Genomic DNA, 18,458 nt, shown 5'->3' with positions numbered 1-18,458 from the left:
CCCCAAATACACAGTAGCCCATAATGTTCCATATGAACGTATATATTATAACTTTTTGTTTGAAATAAAAACACCCTATTCTAAAATGTGTGCATTATATAATCTTTTTTCACCATTACTCCAGTTACTAATAACTGAAAATTGTAATTCATTTTTAAATTTCATCTTGGTTTGTGACAATGTTTTTAAAAACAGATGCACTTTTGATACATTTGGATCTATGCACAGAAAATCTATATTTTAATTTTGAAATTTGGTGTGGGTGTATTTTATGGTATTTTACTTATAATACTAAGTTATGAATTTTACACTACATATCTTGTAAATACTGTAGATATTGAAATTAATGCGATCATAATATTAATGCAAAATATGCGAGTTTGAGTTATTTGCATTTATTTCTATGTTTTGTCTGTCCAACGTTATTAAAAAACAAAAAACAACAAAGATTAAAATTCTAATATATTTATAAAACACAACTGGAAAACCAATTCATCGTAGGCGATTGATTGATTTCAACTTATTTTCGTGCTTACATCCAATTAAGGTTCAAGCACGCTGTCCTGGGCACACACCTCAGCTATCTGGGCTGCCTGTCCAGGACAGTGGGTTAGTTGTTAGTTTGTTAGTGGTTAGTGAGCGAGAAGAGGGTGTAGTGGCCTTACACCTACCCATTGAGCCCTTAAGAACTCGCTCTGGGTTGGAGCCGGTACCGGGCTGCGAACCCTGTACCTACCAGCTTGTAGTCCGATGGCTTAACCACTACGCCACCGAGGCCGGTTTCTCGTAGGCGAGACAGACTAATTGTCCAGCAAGATACCAGCCACATGTGATGATTGCAGTCTTTTGCCACCCTGTCAAAAGCTAACACGATTCATGCGTGTGTGAATGCATTTTAGTACGCTAATCCTGAGGTCCACATTTCTTTGTTTTTACTGTTCCAGTTCGCTGTAACTTTGTACCACTTTGTAAATTGTTCTTTCATTATAACTTTGAAATCGCCGTTCACAGATAGGGAAGATACAGTTGTAATGGTTAATGTATGCTAATGTTTAGCCAGATTTAGGTAACTACCGGTATACACATTATGTAAATTATTGCAAAAATATGCTTTGAGTAGATCTCACCAAAAATACTAGGGACTATAAACAGGTTAGTGAGAGTTGATCTTATTGAAGACACCTGTAACTCGGATTTAACCGAAAAGTATACAGACATGTGTTGTTAGAAAAGTAATATTTCAAAGGGAGGCCCTTGCATTTATTTCATGTCGCATTTTAATCAGCCCACCGTCACTCACATTAATTTAGGGACGCATTAATTTTAGGATCTACAGTATCTGGGAAGAAGACATGGGTGAACTGGCTAATGAACTGAATATAACCAAAAAAAATACAATGTAACAACAAGTCAAACAGCTAGCAGAAAACCACCTTGATTTTAAGAGTAAGGACAACAGCTATCTACACCCTGTCTTTGACAGAACTCTCTGGTGAAATTTAGAGGTTGTGTCCACGACAGGCACGCTTGAACAGTTCTGATGCAAACATGTCACAGATTAGCCACACCCACATCCACTGCTATCTAGTTGGGTTGGTGGCGGGCTCTAAAGATTTGCAAACAGGGAGTCCTTATGACACTTAATTTTTTAAACCAAAATTGCACACTAAGACTACAATCATAAATGGTGTACATACCGGTAAAGCTTTATGCTGCTAAGTTCAAGTCTAAATCTCAAGAGCATCATAACCCATTAGGTTTAATTATCTCACCGATAGACAGGTAAATACTAAGATGATTAAAGAGTTCAAATGCCCTTGGGCACCTTGAAACAGCAATCTAAATTGACTGCCATGTGCTTCAAAAGGAGACTAAATACACAGTTATTATTCTCACTGATTAATCTTCGTTAGTAATTGCCTAAATAAATGAATGAATGGATGGATGGAAATTGGATAGATGGATTTGCTGATGAACAAATAAACAAACAAATGAATTAATAAATGGATGGATGTGCGGATCGATTGACTGATTGACTGATTAATTGATCAATGGATGAATGGAAGTGTGGATAGTCAGGTAAATGATGGATGGACAGATGGATGGATGGATGGATGGACGGACGGACGGACGGACGGACGGACGGACGGACGGACAGGTGGATGAATGGATGGATGGATGGATGAATGGATGGACGGACGGACGGATGGACAGACAGACAGGTGGATGGATGGATGGATGGATGGATGGATGGATGGATGGATGATTGATGGATGGATGGATGGATGGATGGATGGATGGATGGATGGGTGGATGGATGTATGAATGGATAAATATATAGCTGGACTGATGGACAGATGGTTGGTTGATGAATAGATGGCTGACAGTATACATAAAATAAATAAAAAACCAAGGATAATCAAAGAAAAATGTTATCAAAGTATAAATATTCGGACTACCACCATATAAATATATATACAGCCTCATGTAGGTACACTAAATGATTCATAAAGATAATAGAAAGTTCATTCATATTTCCAAAACCACAGACAAACAGTCTCTTCCAAGAAACCAAGTGTTAATTAATGGTAGTACATTTGTGTTTACATATAAATTTATGTTTAAATTTAGATAATACAAAATACCTAACCCAAAATTCAGATAAATCAAAATACCTAACCCAAATTAGATAAGAGGAATTAATGACAGGGAAAAGGCCATTACCAATGACAACATTACCTCTCTTACGAAATCTTCACTTGGACTTACTGAACACAAAAGCTGCAAAAATGACAGACATAAATTTGGTGTTTTGTGCCCTTATATGTATTTTCTTTTCATACCATAGAATTTTTCCTCTACTATAATAACAATAATTTAACCTTTTCTACTGAAGGTCTAAGGCAAACCTTTAAAAAAAAAAAAAAATGTATTTCTTATTATATTATTCCAATATTAGTTGTGTGTACCATTTGTATGATTCACTTATATAATTCTATAATATTGTATAATTGTTAACTTATTTCAGATGCAGGTGTCAGACTGCCACATTTAAAGCATACATGTATGTATTAAAATGTAGCGCTCAAAATAGGAACTGAAATATGGCTTGAAGTTAGTTTTTTCTAAAACAGCAGTCTAAAAGAAATAGGTCCTGCAAAGAAAAAATACGACCTGCTGGAAATAAAACAGCACAGGGTGAAGAGAGGGTTTGGGACAGTCATGAAACAGGCCTGGTGCTTATAAAACTTTTAGAGTCTAGACTCGAGACTCTAATAGAGTCTAGACTCGAGACTCTAATAGAGTCTGAAACTGTAATGTCATGACAAATTGTATGCGTGTGAAGAATTAAAGATTGAGTTTGGACTCTAAAAGTGTTTTATAAGCACAGGCCCCAGGACCTCTGCAATGTACTTTAGAGCACTATGGAATTAAATTATCTAATTAAATTACAATAGAATCACACGATAAATGAGCAGAACAGATAAGTGAACAGGTCTCTAAAATGTGGCCTGCTATTTTTTGGATAGTTTTAGCAGGTGAATTTTTTTTTTTTTTTTTTTTAACTTTTTTTTTACCTGCTAGGTCTAAAAAATGGGATTGCTTTTCACTTTTGGTAAGCCACTATTTCGAGCCCCGAAATGTGACTTTTTCGTGTATAAAGATGACCTGCAAACATACATGATTGCTGATATATTTTGTGCATGAACACACAAAGACTGGCACTACAATACAGTTTATAGAAGAAACAAGCAGAAAGAAACGTGCCATTGCTACATTTCAGTTAGTTACAAACCGGCGACTATGCTATGCCTGTGTACCTGGTTCTCATTTTGGTTAGTGTCTGGAACTGGCAGCACAGTAGGCAGATTTGGTGACAGGCTACTGGAGGACTGACGGCGGTATCGGTTGTGGCTGCAGTTGTTGGGGATCCGGTATGCACATCGCTTGTGAAAATTAAGGCCACATCCTGTAAAAAAACCCCACAATGTTTGTATTTCAAAAACATGTAGTTCCATGATGGATTCAAGGGATAGCACTGGGGTTGGGTTTCCACTTGAGATGACAAGACCTTTTTTCTGATAACAAATTCTGAAATTACTTGGATAGCTTATCCATTTTAGACTGTTTAAACGTAAAGTTTTCGTATCTCACACAAACACGGATATGCGGATATTATCACGGGGAAATAGCATACACTGAACTGGTGAATCTCAAAGGTTTAAGGCCTCTTTTAGAATTCTCAACCTCCACCTTCTCAGAAAATCCTAGATCAGATCTTAATTTTCCTTTGAGACCAATGTTCCATGACTGGCAGGCCTTTATATTGGTCGGTTTGGGATCGATCCCCATTGGTGAGCCCACTGGGCTATTTCTCGCTCCAGCCAGTGCACACGACTGGTATATCAAAGGACATGGTATGTGTTATTCTGTCTGTGAGATGGTGCATATAAAAGATCCCTTGCTGCATTGGGAAATGTGTGATCCTATTTTAGGATAGGGGCACATTATAATAATAGGGTGTCTTTGTCTATCATTCTGTCTTGACTTTCTGCCAAAAAACTATTTGAGGGTACTTAATAAAAATAAAACTTATCGTAAGTGCCCCTTACTATAGTTCTTCCTACTGCGAATGCCTTTTTTTATATTATGGAATTTACTACAAGTTATGTATTTATGAGCTGATTATTTTCTAAATTGCACACAAAAATAGTTTGTTTTGGTTATTTCCAAAACAATTATACTTTTCTTCTTACATGAAACCAAACTAAAAATATTTACAAAAAACATTTTTGTAGGATGATGGGATGGACTATAGGTGATTATGGTTTGAGAAATGTTTTGAAATTGGACAGTGCATTTCATGCACTTTAAACTTTGTTAAACAGTAGTTCTCTTACCAAATAACATAAATTATATCCATTAATTACAAAGATTTTAGGGTACGTAATTTTATCCCCTGTATCCTCTGGCAGACACCCTGAATTAATCAGAATAGTAACCCATGTGATGCCAGTGACACTGGAGTCAGAAGTGAAGGGAGAGTGCCCAGGGAGGAGGTGGGGAGTGCCACCCAACTCTAAAGATTGTGAATTGCCCCAGTTGAAAGATGGAATAATATATAACTGTATCCCTCACCCTACCAGTGGCTAACATCTTTCAACTCATTATGTTAGATTTTACATTTCATTTTATTTCAACTTATTTCTGTGCCTATATCCAATTATGGTTCAAACACACTGTCCTGGGCACCCACCTCAAATATCTGGGCTGTCTGTCCAGGACAGTGGGTTAGTTGTTAGTGGTTAGTGAGAAAGAAGAGGGTGTAGTGGTCTTACACCTACCCATCAAGTCATTAAAACTTACTCTGGGTGGGAGCCAGTACCTGGCTACGAACCCAGTACCTACCAGCCTTATGTCCGATGGCTTAACCATGAAACCACCGAGGCCGGTAGGTTCTACAAAACATATAACATACTAAAAAAAAAATTTTTTTAAAGTGTTTCAGTGTCATTAAACAAAGATGTACATGTATGTTTTTGTTTATTTTAAATGTGTAGTAAACAAATTAACTGCTCCCACAACACCAACTTAATATAATTTACCTGGTAAGAATCGAAACAGTCATGGGATTACAGGGCTCATGCGACCGGGCGAAGTGAGCCCAAACTTCGTTCTGATCAGCCCGACTTCGCCATGCCAGTCACAGTAAGGCAAAATCTGTGTCGCCTTTTAAAAAATATTCATCACTTGCAATGGATGAATGGTGAAGAACTTGAGAAACATCTATTCATAGATAATAATTAAGTGTGAAGTGTCTGAGAATTTGAAGAGAGACTGGCACCACAAAATCATGTGACAGGCTCACAGATACTGGTAGACTGTCTAGTTCAGACAACACCCGTGTCTTGCACTAATAGATGACCTAAACGTGCTACTGACCGTTGAATCTTATTGTCAGGCGAATATGCTGGAAATTGTAAAAGGTGGGGGATCTAGACTATGGCGATTTTTTTTTTTTTAGGGAGTTTGGGTTATGCTCCACCAGAAAATACATTGAAAAAAATATTTGTTTGAAGCAGCAGACCTCGACGTGAAAAATAATGCGGGGAGTAATTAAGTAGCTTTACATAGACTTTGTCATAATGAATAAATTCAACATACAGAACAGATGTCAAAATTATAAAATAATACAAGCAAACCTGTCCTAGTGGAGTTTTAATGTATATGCACTCATAAAAAGGTAACCTGTCCTACACACCCAGCGGCCACCTAAACTGGATCCCCAAGTCGCTAAAGTGCCCGTGTTAGCGACCACAACAACAGTTACAAGGTGCAGCAGACAAGCAATTTTTGCACCTCCACAGTGTCTCAATTGGGAATGGGAACTCAATTTACGTGCCCATATCCAGTAAAGGTTCAGGCACGCCTACCATGGATTCAGCCTCTGACATGTCTCAATTAAGAAACCGTGACTGTGGAACGCATTTAGTTGCCTCTGGGTAATCTAAGCTTGACTGTGGTAGATTAATCTACTAGGACAATACTCTGCATGGACTAGTTATTAAATGAAAGGAGAATACAAACTTGTGAGAGAATGAATTCTAAACGGTTAAATTAGTGCAGTTCAATTACATTTCATTATTTCTAAAGAAGGCGACATGTGGAAAGGTGATTTAAAAAAAAACCTATATAGCACATACCCATCAATTAGCAGTACAGACGGTAAAAAAATAATAAAAATGAATAAAAATTAAAATACAGATTGTAAAAGTTGCACCTGTATTAAGATAAAACTTCTTTTTGAATATATTATTTTTTTGGATTAAACATTCAAGTCTCCCTGCTGTTAAAAACTTCGTCCTCTCTAAAGTTTGTGAGAGAAGTGACTTCGCCTGGGATTATCAGCTTTAGTTTTAACTAACATATGTATTACCTAATGCCCAGTGGTAAAGCGCTCGCTTGATGCACGGTTGGTTTAGGATCGATCCACAACTGGTGTAACAAAAACTGTAGTATGTGCTATCCTGTCTGTGGGATGGTGCATATAAAAGATCCCTTGCTGCTAATTGAAAATAGTAGCCCATGAAGTGGCGACAGCGGGTTTCCTCTGTCTATATCTGTGTGGTCCTTAACTATATGTCTGACGCCATATAACCGTAAATAAAATATGCTGAGTGAGTCGTTAAGTAAAACATCTCCTTCCTAATGCAAAAGAAAGCTAAATGAGCCTGGTTCTCTGACCCACTAGGATTAAATACTTCACTGTTGAGAGTTAACAAATCTGTCCCAGATTCAGTCACCAGCCATGCCAGAGGCTGGGCCCAGGACAAATGTGTCTGAACCTTAATTGAATAAAAACACATAGAAAGTGTTTGGATTTTGGTATTGCTAACAAAGTTGGGTACCTAGCTCCGTATTCATAAACGTACTTAAGTCAATGTATGATACTTATTTATGTACTTTAAGTATGTATTTGGGTATCATACATTGACTTAAGTACGTTTATGAATACGGAGCCAGAACAGTATATTTAACATATCTTAAAACTCTTAGAACATGCCCCCCCCCAACCCATCCCATTGACCTCACATGCCCAAACATGGTAGCTAGTTGAAACAGATCAGACTAGAAATTAAAGAACTCAAAATTTTAAAGCAGGTGATCAAAATAACCTTAAACACAAACTCTGGAAAACATTACAAGGTCATGAAAAGTAAAGGTCCATATAAATGATTTCTCATAACATGAAGAGGTACATGTTTGGAATAGCATGAAAGTTTGTTTTGTTTAAACTGCTACATTTTTCCATTAACAGCAGTATATGTACTTTCCCACACACATGGGAAGGAAGGAAATGTTTTATTTAACAATACACTCAACACATTTTATTTATGGTTTAATGGCGTCAGGCATATGGTTAAGAACCACACAGATATTGAGAGAGGAAACCCGCTGTCGCCACTTCGGGCTACTCTTTTCGATTAGCAGCAAGGGATCTTTTATATGCACCATCCCACAGACAGGATAGTACATACCACAGCCTTTGTTATACTAGTTGTGGAGCACTGGCTGGAATGAGAAATAGCCTAATGGGTCCACGATGGGGATCGATCCTAGACCGACCGTGCATCAAACAAATACTTTACCACTGGGCTACGTCCCCCCCCCCACACACACACGGGGAAAGCACATACCATGGTATTTGATCAGTTATGGTACACGGGTTGGAACGAGAAAAAGCTCAATCACTTGAATGGATCCACTGAGGTGGTTTAATCCTGCGACACAAGCACTGCAGCCGAGAGCTCAACCGACTGAGCTAAATCCTGCCCCCGAATAGCATGAAGTAAAATTCAGATTTCTAGGGAAAATATGGATGTGCAAAACAGCCTACTACAAGAAATCAGTGTTCCGCCAGGATAGACGAGCGATTACTCTCACTACCCTCCACACTCACCTAGAAAGTTTTAGGCGTGCCAAACTGACTGCCTTGTAATAATTTATTTTTGATACACTTAGTAATAACAAAAAGTTTGTTTTGTTTTGTTTAATGACACCACTAGAGCACATTGATTAATCAATCATCGGCTATTGGATGTAAAACATTTTGTAACTCTGATAGTCTTAGACAGGAAACCTTTTACCTTTTTCCATTAGTAGCAAGGGATATTTTATATGCACCATCCCACATACAGGATAGCACATACCATGGTCTTTGATATATACCAGTAGTGGCGCACTGGCTCGAATGAGAAATAGCCCAATGGGCCACCAATGGGGATCGATCCCAGACCGACTGTGCATCAGACAAGAACTTTACCACTGGGCTAAGTCCCACCCCCTGGTAATAACAAATACTGACTGGAAACCAAAGCCCTCCTCCACAGTATGAGGAAGTTAACCACTGTTACTGACAGTCAATCTCACAGTATGACTGACCTTCAATCCTACATCAAATCTCTGTATCTTATACAGGCATAACTACTCTTCTTAGTTAATTGAATTAGCTCTCAAATACAACATGTTGCATTAATTCTTTTCACCAACATAAATTTTATTTCATAATTGCTTGCCTAGCACCATTTCTGGAAATAGTTCATTAAGATAAACCTCGCATGCAAAGCACAACGGCGAGGTTTATCCTGTCTATCCATTCCGCCATTCGCAGTTTCTGGACAACGGTTCCGAGGAATTTTGCTCGGAATGAAATTGCGGTCAAAATAACGATTACCATCACATTTCCCCACCCTAATCGTATATTGTGATCTATTTCAAGCTCACTGAGACCAAGAAATACTTTGAAACGATCTTCACTTTGAATTAAAGGAAAAAAGTCCGACTTTACCGAGCGGATTCTAGCAGCCACTTTCTAGCAGCCAATTACGCTGGCAGACAATATCAGCTGACACGCATGGCGACGTTCTAAACACCTGAATCATACGCCTTTCGATTGTTACTTGTATTTCCCACACTTTTAAACACACTGATATGCTAATTATTAGTATTCACTATAACTTAAGAATTTCAGAGTTTAAAAAAGTATCTTTATATAAAAAAAACCCACAAAATCAAAATAACAACCAAGATTAATTTTTATGTCTTAAAGGTCTTCGAAAGGCGTATGATTCCGGTGTTTAGAACGTCACCATGCGTGTCAGCTGATATTGTCTGCCAGCGTAATTGGCTGCTAGAAAGTGGCTGCTAGAATCCGCTCGGTAAAGTTGGACTTTTTTCATTTAATTCAAAGTGAAGATTGTTTCAAAGTAAGTATTTCTTGGTCTCAGTGAGCTCGAAATAGATCACAATATATGATTAGGGTGGAGAAATATGATGGTAATCGTTATTTTGACCGCAATTTCGTTCCGAGCAAAATTCCTCGGAACCGTTGTCCAGAAACTGCGAATGGCGGAATGGATAGACAGGATAAACCTCACCGTTGTGCTTTGCACGCGAGGTTTATCTTCATGAACTATTCTGAAAAGTGATCTTCACAGCTCACTTTGAGGAATAAAACGAAAATAAATCTGACCTTCACATTTCAGCCCTTGCTTGACAAGTCCGAACAACATCTCTCCACAGAAATCACAGAAGTGTGGCGACTTGTACGAGTGGACAAACAGCAGGTGAGGTCGAATCTGTAGCTCCTCCATGGTTGCTTGGGCTGAAACAGAAATACAACAAATAAAACATTATAATATTATACCCCCAAAAAGCCCTTCTACATCTGTAAACAGGGTTTCTGCCAGAGGGTACAACTGGTAAAATATGTATCCTAAAATCTTCAAAATTAATGGATATGTTTTTATAACTGTTAGAAAAATTATAACATGACAATGAAATGTTTAAACTGTTTCAAAGTATATGTAATACAGTGACCAATTTCAAAAGATTTCAAACCTATAGTCTGTCTCATCATTCTATGGAAATGTTTTCTGTAAATGAATTCAGTTTAGTTTGACATAAGATGAAACGTAAAAGTGTTTTGGAAATAGCATAAAAATACTATTTTTGTGTGCAATTTACAAATCAATTGGCTCAGAAATAAATAAGTTGTAGTAAATTCCATAGCATGAAAAAAGGCATTCTCTGTGGGATGGACTATAGTAGGTGTACTTATCATCTGTTTTGTTTTTACAATGGCAGAATGCCTGACAGATATTATATACTGTAAACACATATGATATCTTGGGGTATATTCATACATTAAACTTTTAAAATCATTTTGCTATACTAATAATTATAATGAAATAATACTGTGTGTGTGTGTATATACTAGTAGGATAAGAACCAATGGCATGGAATATTTCAGTCAAAATATCCAGTGAATATCTTTCAAGGAAGTGTCCTGAGTTTTCTGCCATTGGACAATGTTTCTAACAGAATCTTTTTAACAACAAGAATTCTGCGGAATTAAATGTCTCGCCTAGCTACCACAAACATTTTCAGTGCAGTGTGATGAGCATTCATAGGTGCAACTATAAACCAAGTTTCAGTGCAGTGTGATGAGCATTCATAGGTGCAACTATAAACCAAGTTTCAGCTCACTGTGATGAACATTCATAGGTGCAACTATAAACCAAGTTTCAGTGCAGTGTGATGAGCATTCATAGGTGCAACTATAAACCAAGTTTCAGCTCACTGTGATGAACATGCATAGGTGCAACTATAAACCAAGTTTCAGCTCACTGTGATGAGCATTCATAGGTGCAACTATAAACCAAGTTTCAGTGCAGTGTGATGAGCATTCATAGGTGCAACTATAAACCAAGTTTCAGTGCAGTGTGATGAGCATTCATAGGTGCAACTATAAACCAAGTTTCAGTGCAGTGTGATGAGCATTCATAGGGTAAACCAAGTTTCAGCTCACTGTGATGAACATTCATAGGTGCAACTATAAACCAAGTTTCAGTGCAGTGTGATGAGCATTCATAGGTGCAACTATAAACCAAGTTTCAGTGCAGTGTGATGAGCATTCATAGGTGCAACTATAAACCAAGTTTCAGTGCAGTGTGATGAGCATTCATAGGTGCAACTATAAACCAAGTTTCACTGACCTGATGACATTCATAGGTGAACTATAAACCAAGTTTCACTGACCTAGAACATATAGTTTGGGAGAAACTGAACCTAACAGAAAACTTCAATGTTGAACTTTAATGTAAAAGTTAATGCCGTCACTGCCACTGGAAAAGTAATACCTATATCTTGCTATTTTTCTTGGTAAAGGCAGACAAAAAATTAGCCTACATTGAGCAGGTTGTATTACAGGTCAAATACAGAAAAAATGCATTGGATGGGTTTTGTGGTGATCATTATGGACAGGTGGCCGTTATATGAGGGATTTATCTAGAATAATTCACCAGGGTCCCATCTTTGATAGAATTGGGAAAATTAGTGCGAGTAAATCATACTTGGGACATGTTTTCAGGCCACTGAATGATGCAGCACACCACTTTTAAATTAATCTAATAAAACAGACATAATTAAATATATATTGGGAATTTTTAGCCACTTTCTTTTGGGAAGAGGCCTATGTTCCGACCCACATAACACCTGGATAACTCTCTCTGTATATAGGTGCTTGTTAGATCAGTCTCGACTTCGTATGTTCAATAAAAATGATAAACAAGACATCATCATACAGAACGAGGTTCAACAGCACCTGTCAATTCTAATCATGTTATGAATATCATAGGACATACTTGTTAGAATTATTCTTCAAATCAGTATGTGGCATAAACGTACCTCCTCACCCATGTCATGACGTAAATTCATAGCAGTCATGGCTGATAAATTGGCTTTCATTTCAATTCATTTTAATTTCTCATTATATTGTATATCCACTCAACATTCAATAACATTGTCCTCAGTCTTGACAAGGAAATGCAAGTGAGCACTCCTGCTCCCCTCCACTCTCCTGTAAAGTTTAAAAGAGCTACAAATCAATAACTTGCAGTGACATTTTAAATCAATTTTATTTGAAACTCCAAGTGATTGCTTGCCTAGCACCATTTCGGGAGAGTGACCTTTAGCTTGCTTTGATTGTGCTCATGGTCCTGGAAAACCCTGGTAAATTCATAGCAGTCACGGCTGATAAATCTGCTTTCATTTCAATTCATTTTAATTTTTCATTATATTGTATATCCACTCAACATTCAATAACATTGTCCTCAGTCTTGACAAGGAAATGCAAGTGAGCACTCCTGCTCCCCTCCACTCTCCTGTAAAGTTTTAAAAGAGCTACAAATCAATAACTTGCAGTGACATTTTAAATCAATTTTATTTGAAACTCCAAGTGATTGCTTCCCTAGCACCACTTCGGGAGAGTGATCTTTAGCTTGCTTTGATTTTGCTCATGGTCCTGGAAAACCCCTCATGTATCTGGGATGTTCCTCCAAGACAGTGGGGCGAGGCGTAGCCCAGTGGTACATTGCTTGCTTGATGCACAGTTGGTTTGTGATCGATACCCATCAGTGGGCCCATTGCGCTATTTCTCGCTCCAGCCAGAGCACCATGACTGGTACATCAAAGGCCGTGGTATGTGCTATCCTGTCTATGGGATGGTGCATATAAAAGATCCTTTGCTGCTAATCGAAAAGAGTAGCCCATGAAGTGTTGACAATGGGTTTCCTCTCTCAGTATCTGTATGGTCCTTAACCATATGTCTGATGCCACATAACTGTAAATAAAATGTGTTGAGTGCATTGTTAAATAAAAAAATTCCCTCCTCCAAGACAGTGAGTTAAAGATTAATTGTTACTGGTTAATGGTTGAATAGCTCAGGTCACTAACCTTACACCACCTCATTGTGTCATTAAAACTCACTCTTATCTAGGTTGGAGCTGACACCAAGTACCTATAGGCCATGAGCTCGACTCCAAAATTTCATGGGTTGGTACTACCTGGGGGGAGTAAACGCCATTATGATTTTTAGAAAGTACTAGGTCTATAGTTTCAAAGCTGGATCCACAGCTAAATTGTAGTAATCGGCCTTTGAATGTGGGTATGCACGTCGAAAATTGAGGACAAAATTTTGGGGTAGGGCAAATCGAAAATGCAATTACTCCAAAAGTAGGAGGAATAATTAAACAAATGACCACTCATAGTGCTTGCTTATTAAATGTTTTATTAAGTAAAATAGGTTTTATGCAAATTAGGTCATTATCAAGGTCACCAGAGGTCAAAAGGTCATGATTTTTAGTGAGTGCCTAAAATCTGAATGCCTACTCAAGAAATAACCACAGGAACCAAACCAATTGGAATTTCTTCAAGCAAAATTATTATTATTATAGCTGAAGGAGTTCAAAACCCATTTTTAAAAACATAATGAGATTATAATTATCAACTGAGGCAGCACATGGAATAATTCCATACATATTTTTAAAAAGACAAAAATTTCTCTGATTTGGAGTAGGGGAAATGAAAAATGCAATAATTCAAAGTATATGGAATAATAAACCAAATGACCACTCATTCTGCTGCTTGTCAAGAGTTCTATCACATGGAATGTGTCTTATGCAAATTAGGTCATTATCAAGGTCATCAGAGGTCAAAACGTCAAAATTTCTTTCTTTGATTTCTCAAATTACCTTGAAATGTGTTTTTGACCAAGATGAAAGATAAAAGTTTAACACAATACCTCACCTATTTCTTGAATTGTTGTTGACGATAACAATAAATCTATTTTCATCAGCCTTATCGATGCCTCATATGGTTTTTCAGGGTAACGAGGTGCATTTGAGCCATACCCTACTTGATCATGGATGATGCTGAACAAGGTATTCCTACTGATAATCAAGCTGATGTTGACCAGGGGACATTGAAATGCCAGAGAAAAAAATACGAAAGTGTTGTATTTTTAATTGCAATGATCGGGACCCTGAACTCAATTCACCAAAGGACTGGGACTCCTGGACAAAACTTGTTCAAGCTGCTGAAATTAGGGGCAATAATGATATTCTTAGGATTTCTGCAAAAGCTGAATCTGGTCGTGTCCCAAAGGTGTTTTATCATAGGCAGTGTAGAAATCGTTTCATAAAGAAGAGAGACTTGGACGCCATTCTTGAGAACCAGAATTCGGGGGATTCATCTGAAGCCACTGGTAAACCAAAGACTTTTCATAGGAGAGAATCATCTGTCCCATTTGCATCTACCATGTACAAACCTATCTGCATCTTCTGTTTAAAGAGTAGCAAATACATAAAAGGTACAAATACTAGGGACCAACTAATTAAATGTGTAGATCTTCGTGCCGAGACAATCAGAGAGGCAGCTGTGCGGAACGAAAATGATCGTATAATTGCTATTCTTTCAAGGGAATTAGTGGCCGCCGAAGGACATTATCATGGACAGCGCTATCATGCATTCACAAGGCCACCAAAGAAAGTGACAAATGATGACAATAACAATCTTTCTACAACGGAAATAGAACTTGATCCTGAAGTAATTTACACCAGAGCTGAAAAAAGGAGTTATGAAGAACTGTTTAGATTTATTAGAAATGATCTGTTTCAGGAACCTAATGTTGTTAGACTTACTGAACTGACAAAGAAACTGACAGATAGTTTAGTATCTATGGGTGTAACAGAGGTCAAAAGTTCTACCAAAAAACATATTCAGAGAAAACTTGTTGCTGAGTTTGGTGAAAGCCTACACATGATTCCTGATGAGAAAGGTAAAATCTTGGTGTACCCAGATAATCTTTCACTAGGTGAGGTTGTTAAGGAAAATATGAGGTTGAAAGAAGAACTGCAGATTTTCAAAGTGAACACATGTCACAATGAAAATATGGCCATGCATGTCTCCCTCATACTTAGAAGTGATATCAAAATGCAGGAAACCAAAATGCCTTGGCCTCCTGTACCTGCTCAGTTAAAACAGTCATCTGAATTTATTCCTATTTCATTAAATGCATTTTTGAGATTTCTTTTCAGCGGGGAATCTACCAGCTGCTCAGGTAGGGTAGATAGATTAGTGGACTCAATTGGGCAGGACATTGTGTACGGTGTTACTTGCTCAAGACTTAAGCCCCCAAAACACATCATATTACCAGAGGCGGTAAAGACACTCACTGGAAATGTTGAGTTAATACGGATTCTAAACCGCTATGGACATGGAATGTCCTATACACAGCTTGAAGAGGTTGAGACAGCTCTTGCTCTTCAAAAGTTAGAAGCTCATCAAACTGACGGTATTGCTTTGCCAGAGGACATTAAACCGAACATCATGACGACCCTGGCATGGGACAACATGACAGGCTCGAAGAAACACTAAGCGGTGGAAGCACTTCACACAGAGTGAATGGAATCGTGGTACAGCCAAAGGCATTCGGACCGGACCCCATGCCAAAGGATATCCCAATGCGTAGTCTACAGGAGTCTGGTAAGAAGCCAAGGGCAATTGGGTTAGTCCAACCACTCCTGCCGATCTACAATGCTGGTGAGCGTGTTGGTCCACCTTCCAGAAGCTATGTTCAACTTAGTGGTTACGAAATAAAGCGCGACGTCTACAGGAAAACGTTTCTCTGGTTTCTTGCACGAATCCACAATGCCCAAACGCAAACTGTAAGCAGCTGGACTGGTTTCAATATTAGTGTCCGAGACGATATACATGTTACAGCAGATGTTGTGCGCTATTTGCCTACCATTAATGCACCAGCAACACAGCTCTCTACAGTGCAAGAGGTACTACTACAGTCAGAGAAGATCAGGAGTTCTTTGTCTCTTCAAAGCATTGTGATTGTGTTTCATCAAGCACTTTATGCAAAGGCAACAGAGATCATTTGGAAGCATAATGAAAAGTTTGCAAATGTCGTCCCCAGGTTAGGTGTCTTCCACACAATATGTAGCTTGCTAGGTGTAATAGGAAAGAGGTTTCAAGAAGCCGGGTTGAAAGATTTGTGTACTGAGTCCGGGGTGATAGCTGCAGGCTCTGTAAGTGGGGTGCTTGATGGTAAGAAATACAACCAAGCAGTTAGACTGCATAAGCTTCTCTATGAAGCTTTGCTTCGGCTTGCATGGAAGGGCTTCCTAGTAACCAAAGGTTCAAATGCAGAGACTGAAATAACTGATTTGATTGGTGAATTTTCAAGCAATGTATGTCAGATGACTTTTACAGAGACACTTGAAAAACCCTCGTTCGTATCTCTAGCCGAACAGTTCTATTTGCATCTAGACCATCTACGCAGTGATGCAGGGAACCTTGCTGCATTTTGGATGTCGTACTTGGATCTGGTTGATATATTGCTGAACTATTTGCGTAGTTCTAGAGAGGGCAATTGGGCAATGCATCTGCAAGCAGTTCAAGACATGATACCCTGGGTATTTGCATATGACAATACCAATTATGCAAGATATCTATCCCACTACAATGCTGAAATGACCCACCTAAAAACCGAGCATCCTGAAGTTCATGAGTTTCTTGAACATGGTGGATTTTCTGTTCAACTTGGCTCAAGAAATCCATTTGGTAGGATCCCTGTAGACCAGACAATCGAGGAAAGTGTTAATAAAGACACACAGACTCCTGGTGGCACAAAGGGGTTTAGCCTTAAGCCTGGTGCAATCAGTAGATACTACCTTACTGCAGAGTATCGCAGTTCCTTCCTACACATGCTCAGGAATGCCATTGGAACCAGTAACTCCTCGGACTTCAATCACCCAGATCTAAGCAAATCTAGAATTAAGAAGGATGAAGAGGACGTAGTGTCCTTGATCGGCATGCTGGAGAATAACTGGATCAATCCCTTCAGCACAGAAAGCTCAGACCTCCTTAGCATTTCAACTGGGATGGCTGCACCAGACAACATAACAAAAGACCTATTGCAAGCTAAGGACTCCGGAGAAAAAGCCTCCAGGGAATTCAGGGAAGACAGACTTGAATGTGAACCTCCAAAAACTAATTTTTTTGCACCCCTGAAGAAGCAAAAACTTAAAACCTTCAGCGATATGATTGTCAAGAAGAAATAGCAGGCTGCGGCACGACAGATCATCCTGAAAGCTGACCGTGATCTTTTTGCCAAAATGATCCTGATTGCACAGACTAGACATCTGAGTATGAAGGACGTTTTGGCACATCGATTAGGGCCGATCCCATGGGCAATTGCAACACCAGAGGGCACACCGAGAAAGACAAAAAAATCTTCATTGATGGATAGTTTGAAAAAGGATTTACAGCCTACAGAGTCAATTGACAGAAATTCTGCTTGCATAATAGATGGAATGGCCCTTATGCAGAAAATGAATGCAGATGGTATGACCTTTGCCGACTTATCTCAGATGTTGCATAGGATGGTGTTGAGGGAAGGTTCGGTCTCGAGACGTGTTGATGTCGTGTTTGATGTATATCGTAAGCAATCGATAAAAGACGCAGAGCGTGTTAATCGGGGGACTGCCAGCGGGACTACATTCAAAGCTATTGCCCAAGGACACAGGATAAAACAGTGGAGGAAGTTCCTTCGGACATCAGAAAACAAAAACAGACTTATTGAATTTCTTGCAAATGATTGGAGCAGCGCAGATCAACGGGAGAAACTAGCAAATAAAGAAATGTTTGTTACAGTAGGAGAAACATGTCAGAAACTGACAGTGAACTCTGTCAGTAATGTTGAATGCCTCGGGTCTGGTCAGGAAGAAGCGGACACAAGGATGCTATTGCATGCCGCACATTGTGCAAAATATGGTTTTTCTCCAGTTTTGATCGTATCTGAGGACACAGATGTGTTCGTTTTATGCGTAGCATTCTCCTCCAAAATACCCTGCCCAATCTAAATCAAAAGTGGCACGAAAACCCGCATCCAGTACACTGACATACGGAAAGTTGCAAACATACTTGGGCATGATATATGTGACGCACTTCTTGGACTTCACGCCTTCACAGGGTGCGACACAGTGAGTTCATTTGCTGGCAAAGGCAAGCTTTCCACTTTAAAACTAGTCTGCAAAAGTGAGCAACAT

General features: G+C 38.7%; 1 protein-coding gene across 3 annotated transcripts in view; it reads right to left on the bottom strand.

Annotated features, from left to right (window-relative positions):
* LOC121370884 (serine/threonine-protein kinase D3-like) overlaps positions 1–18,458 on the bottom strand; it is a 115,996-nt gene that overhangs the window by 55,686 nt on the left and 41,852 nt on the right. For 2 of the 3 annotated variants that reach the window (XM_041496414.1, XM_041496413.1), the window contains exons 3-5: positions 10,034–10,165; positions 3,822–3,970; positions 2,740–2,781 (exon numbers count right to left, since the gene is read on the bottom strand). In XM_041496414.1, the coding sequence (XP_041352348.1) occupies positions 2,740–2,781; positions 3,822–3,970; positions 10,034–10,165 (323 nt within the window). The remainder of the gene's footprint in view (positions 1–2,739; positions 2,782–3,821; positions 3,971–10,033; positions 10,166–18,458) is intronic. The other variant, XM_041496415.1, reaches the window with a different exon arrangement.

This window comes from Gigantopelta aegis, chromosome 4, assembly GCF_016097555.1.
Source record: "Gigantopelta aegis isolate Gae_Host chromosome 4, Gae_host_genome, whole genome shotgun sequence".
NCBI classification, from domain to species: domain Eukaryota; kingdom Metazoa; phylum Mollusca; class Gastropoda; order Neomphalida; family Peltospiridae; genus Gigantopelta; species Gigantopelta aegis.
Note: the sequence above shows the minus strand (reverse complement) of the source record. Positions and strands in the feature narration are given on the sequence as shown.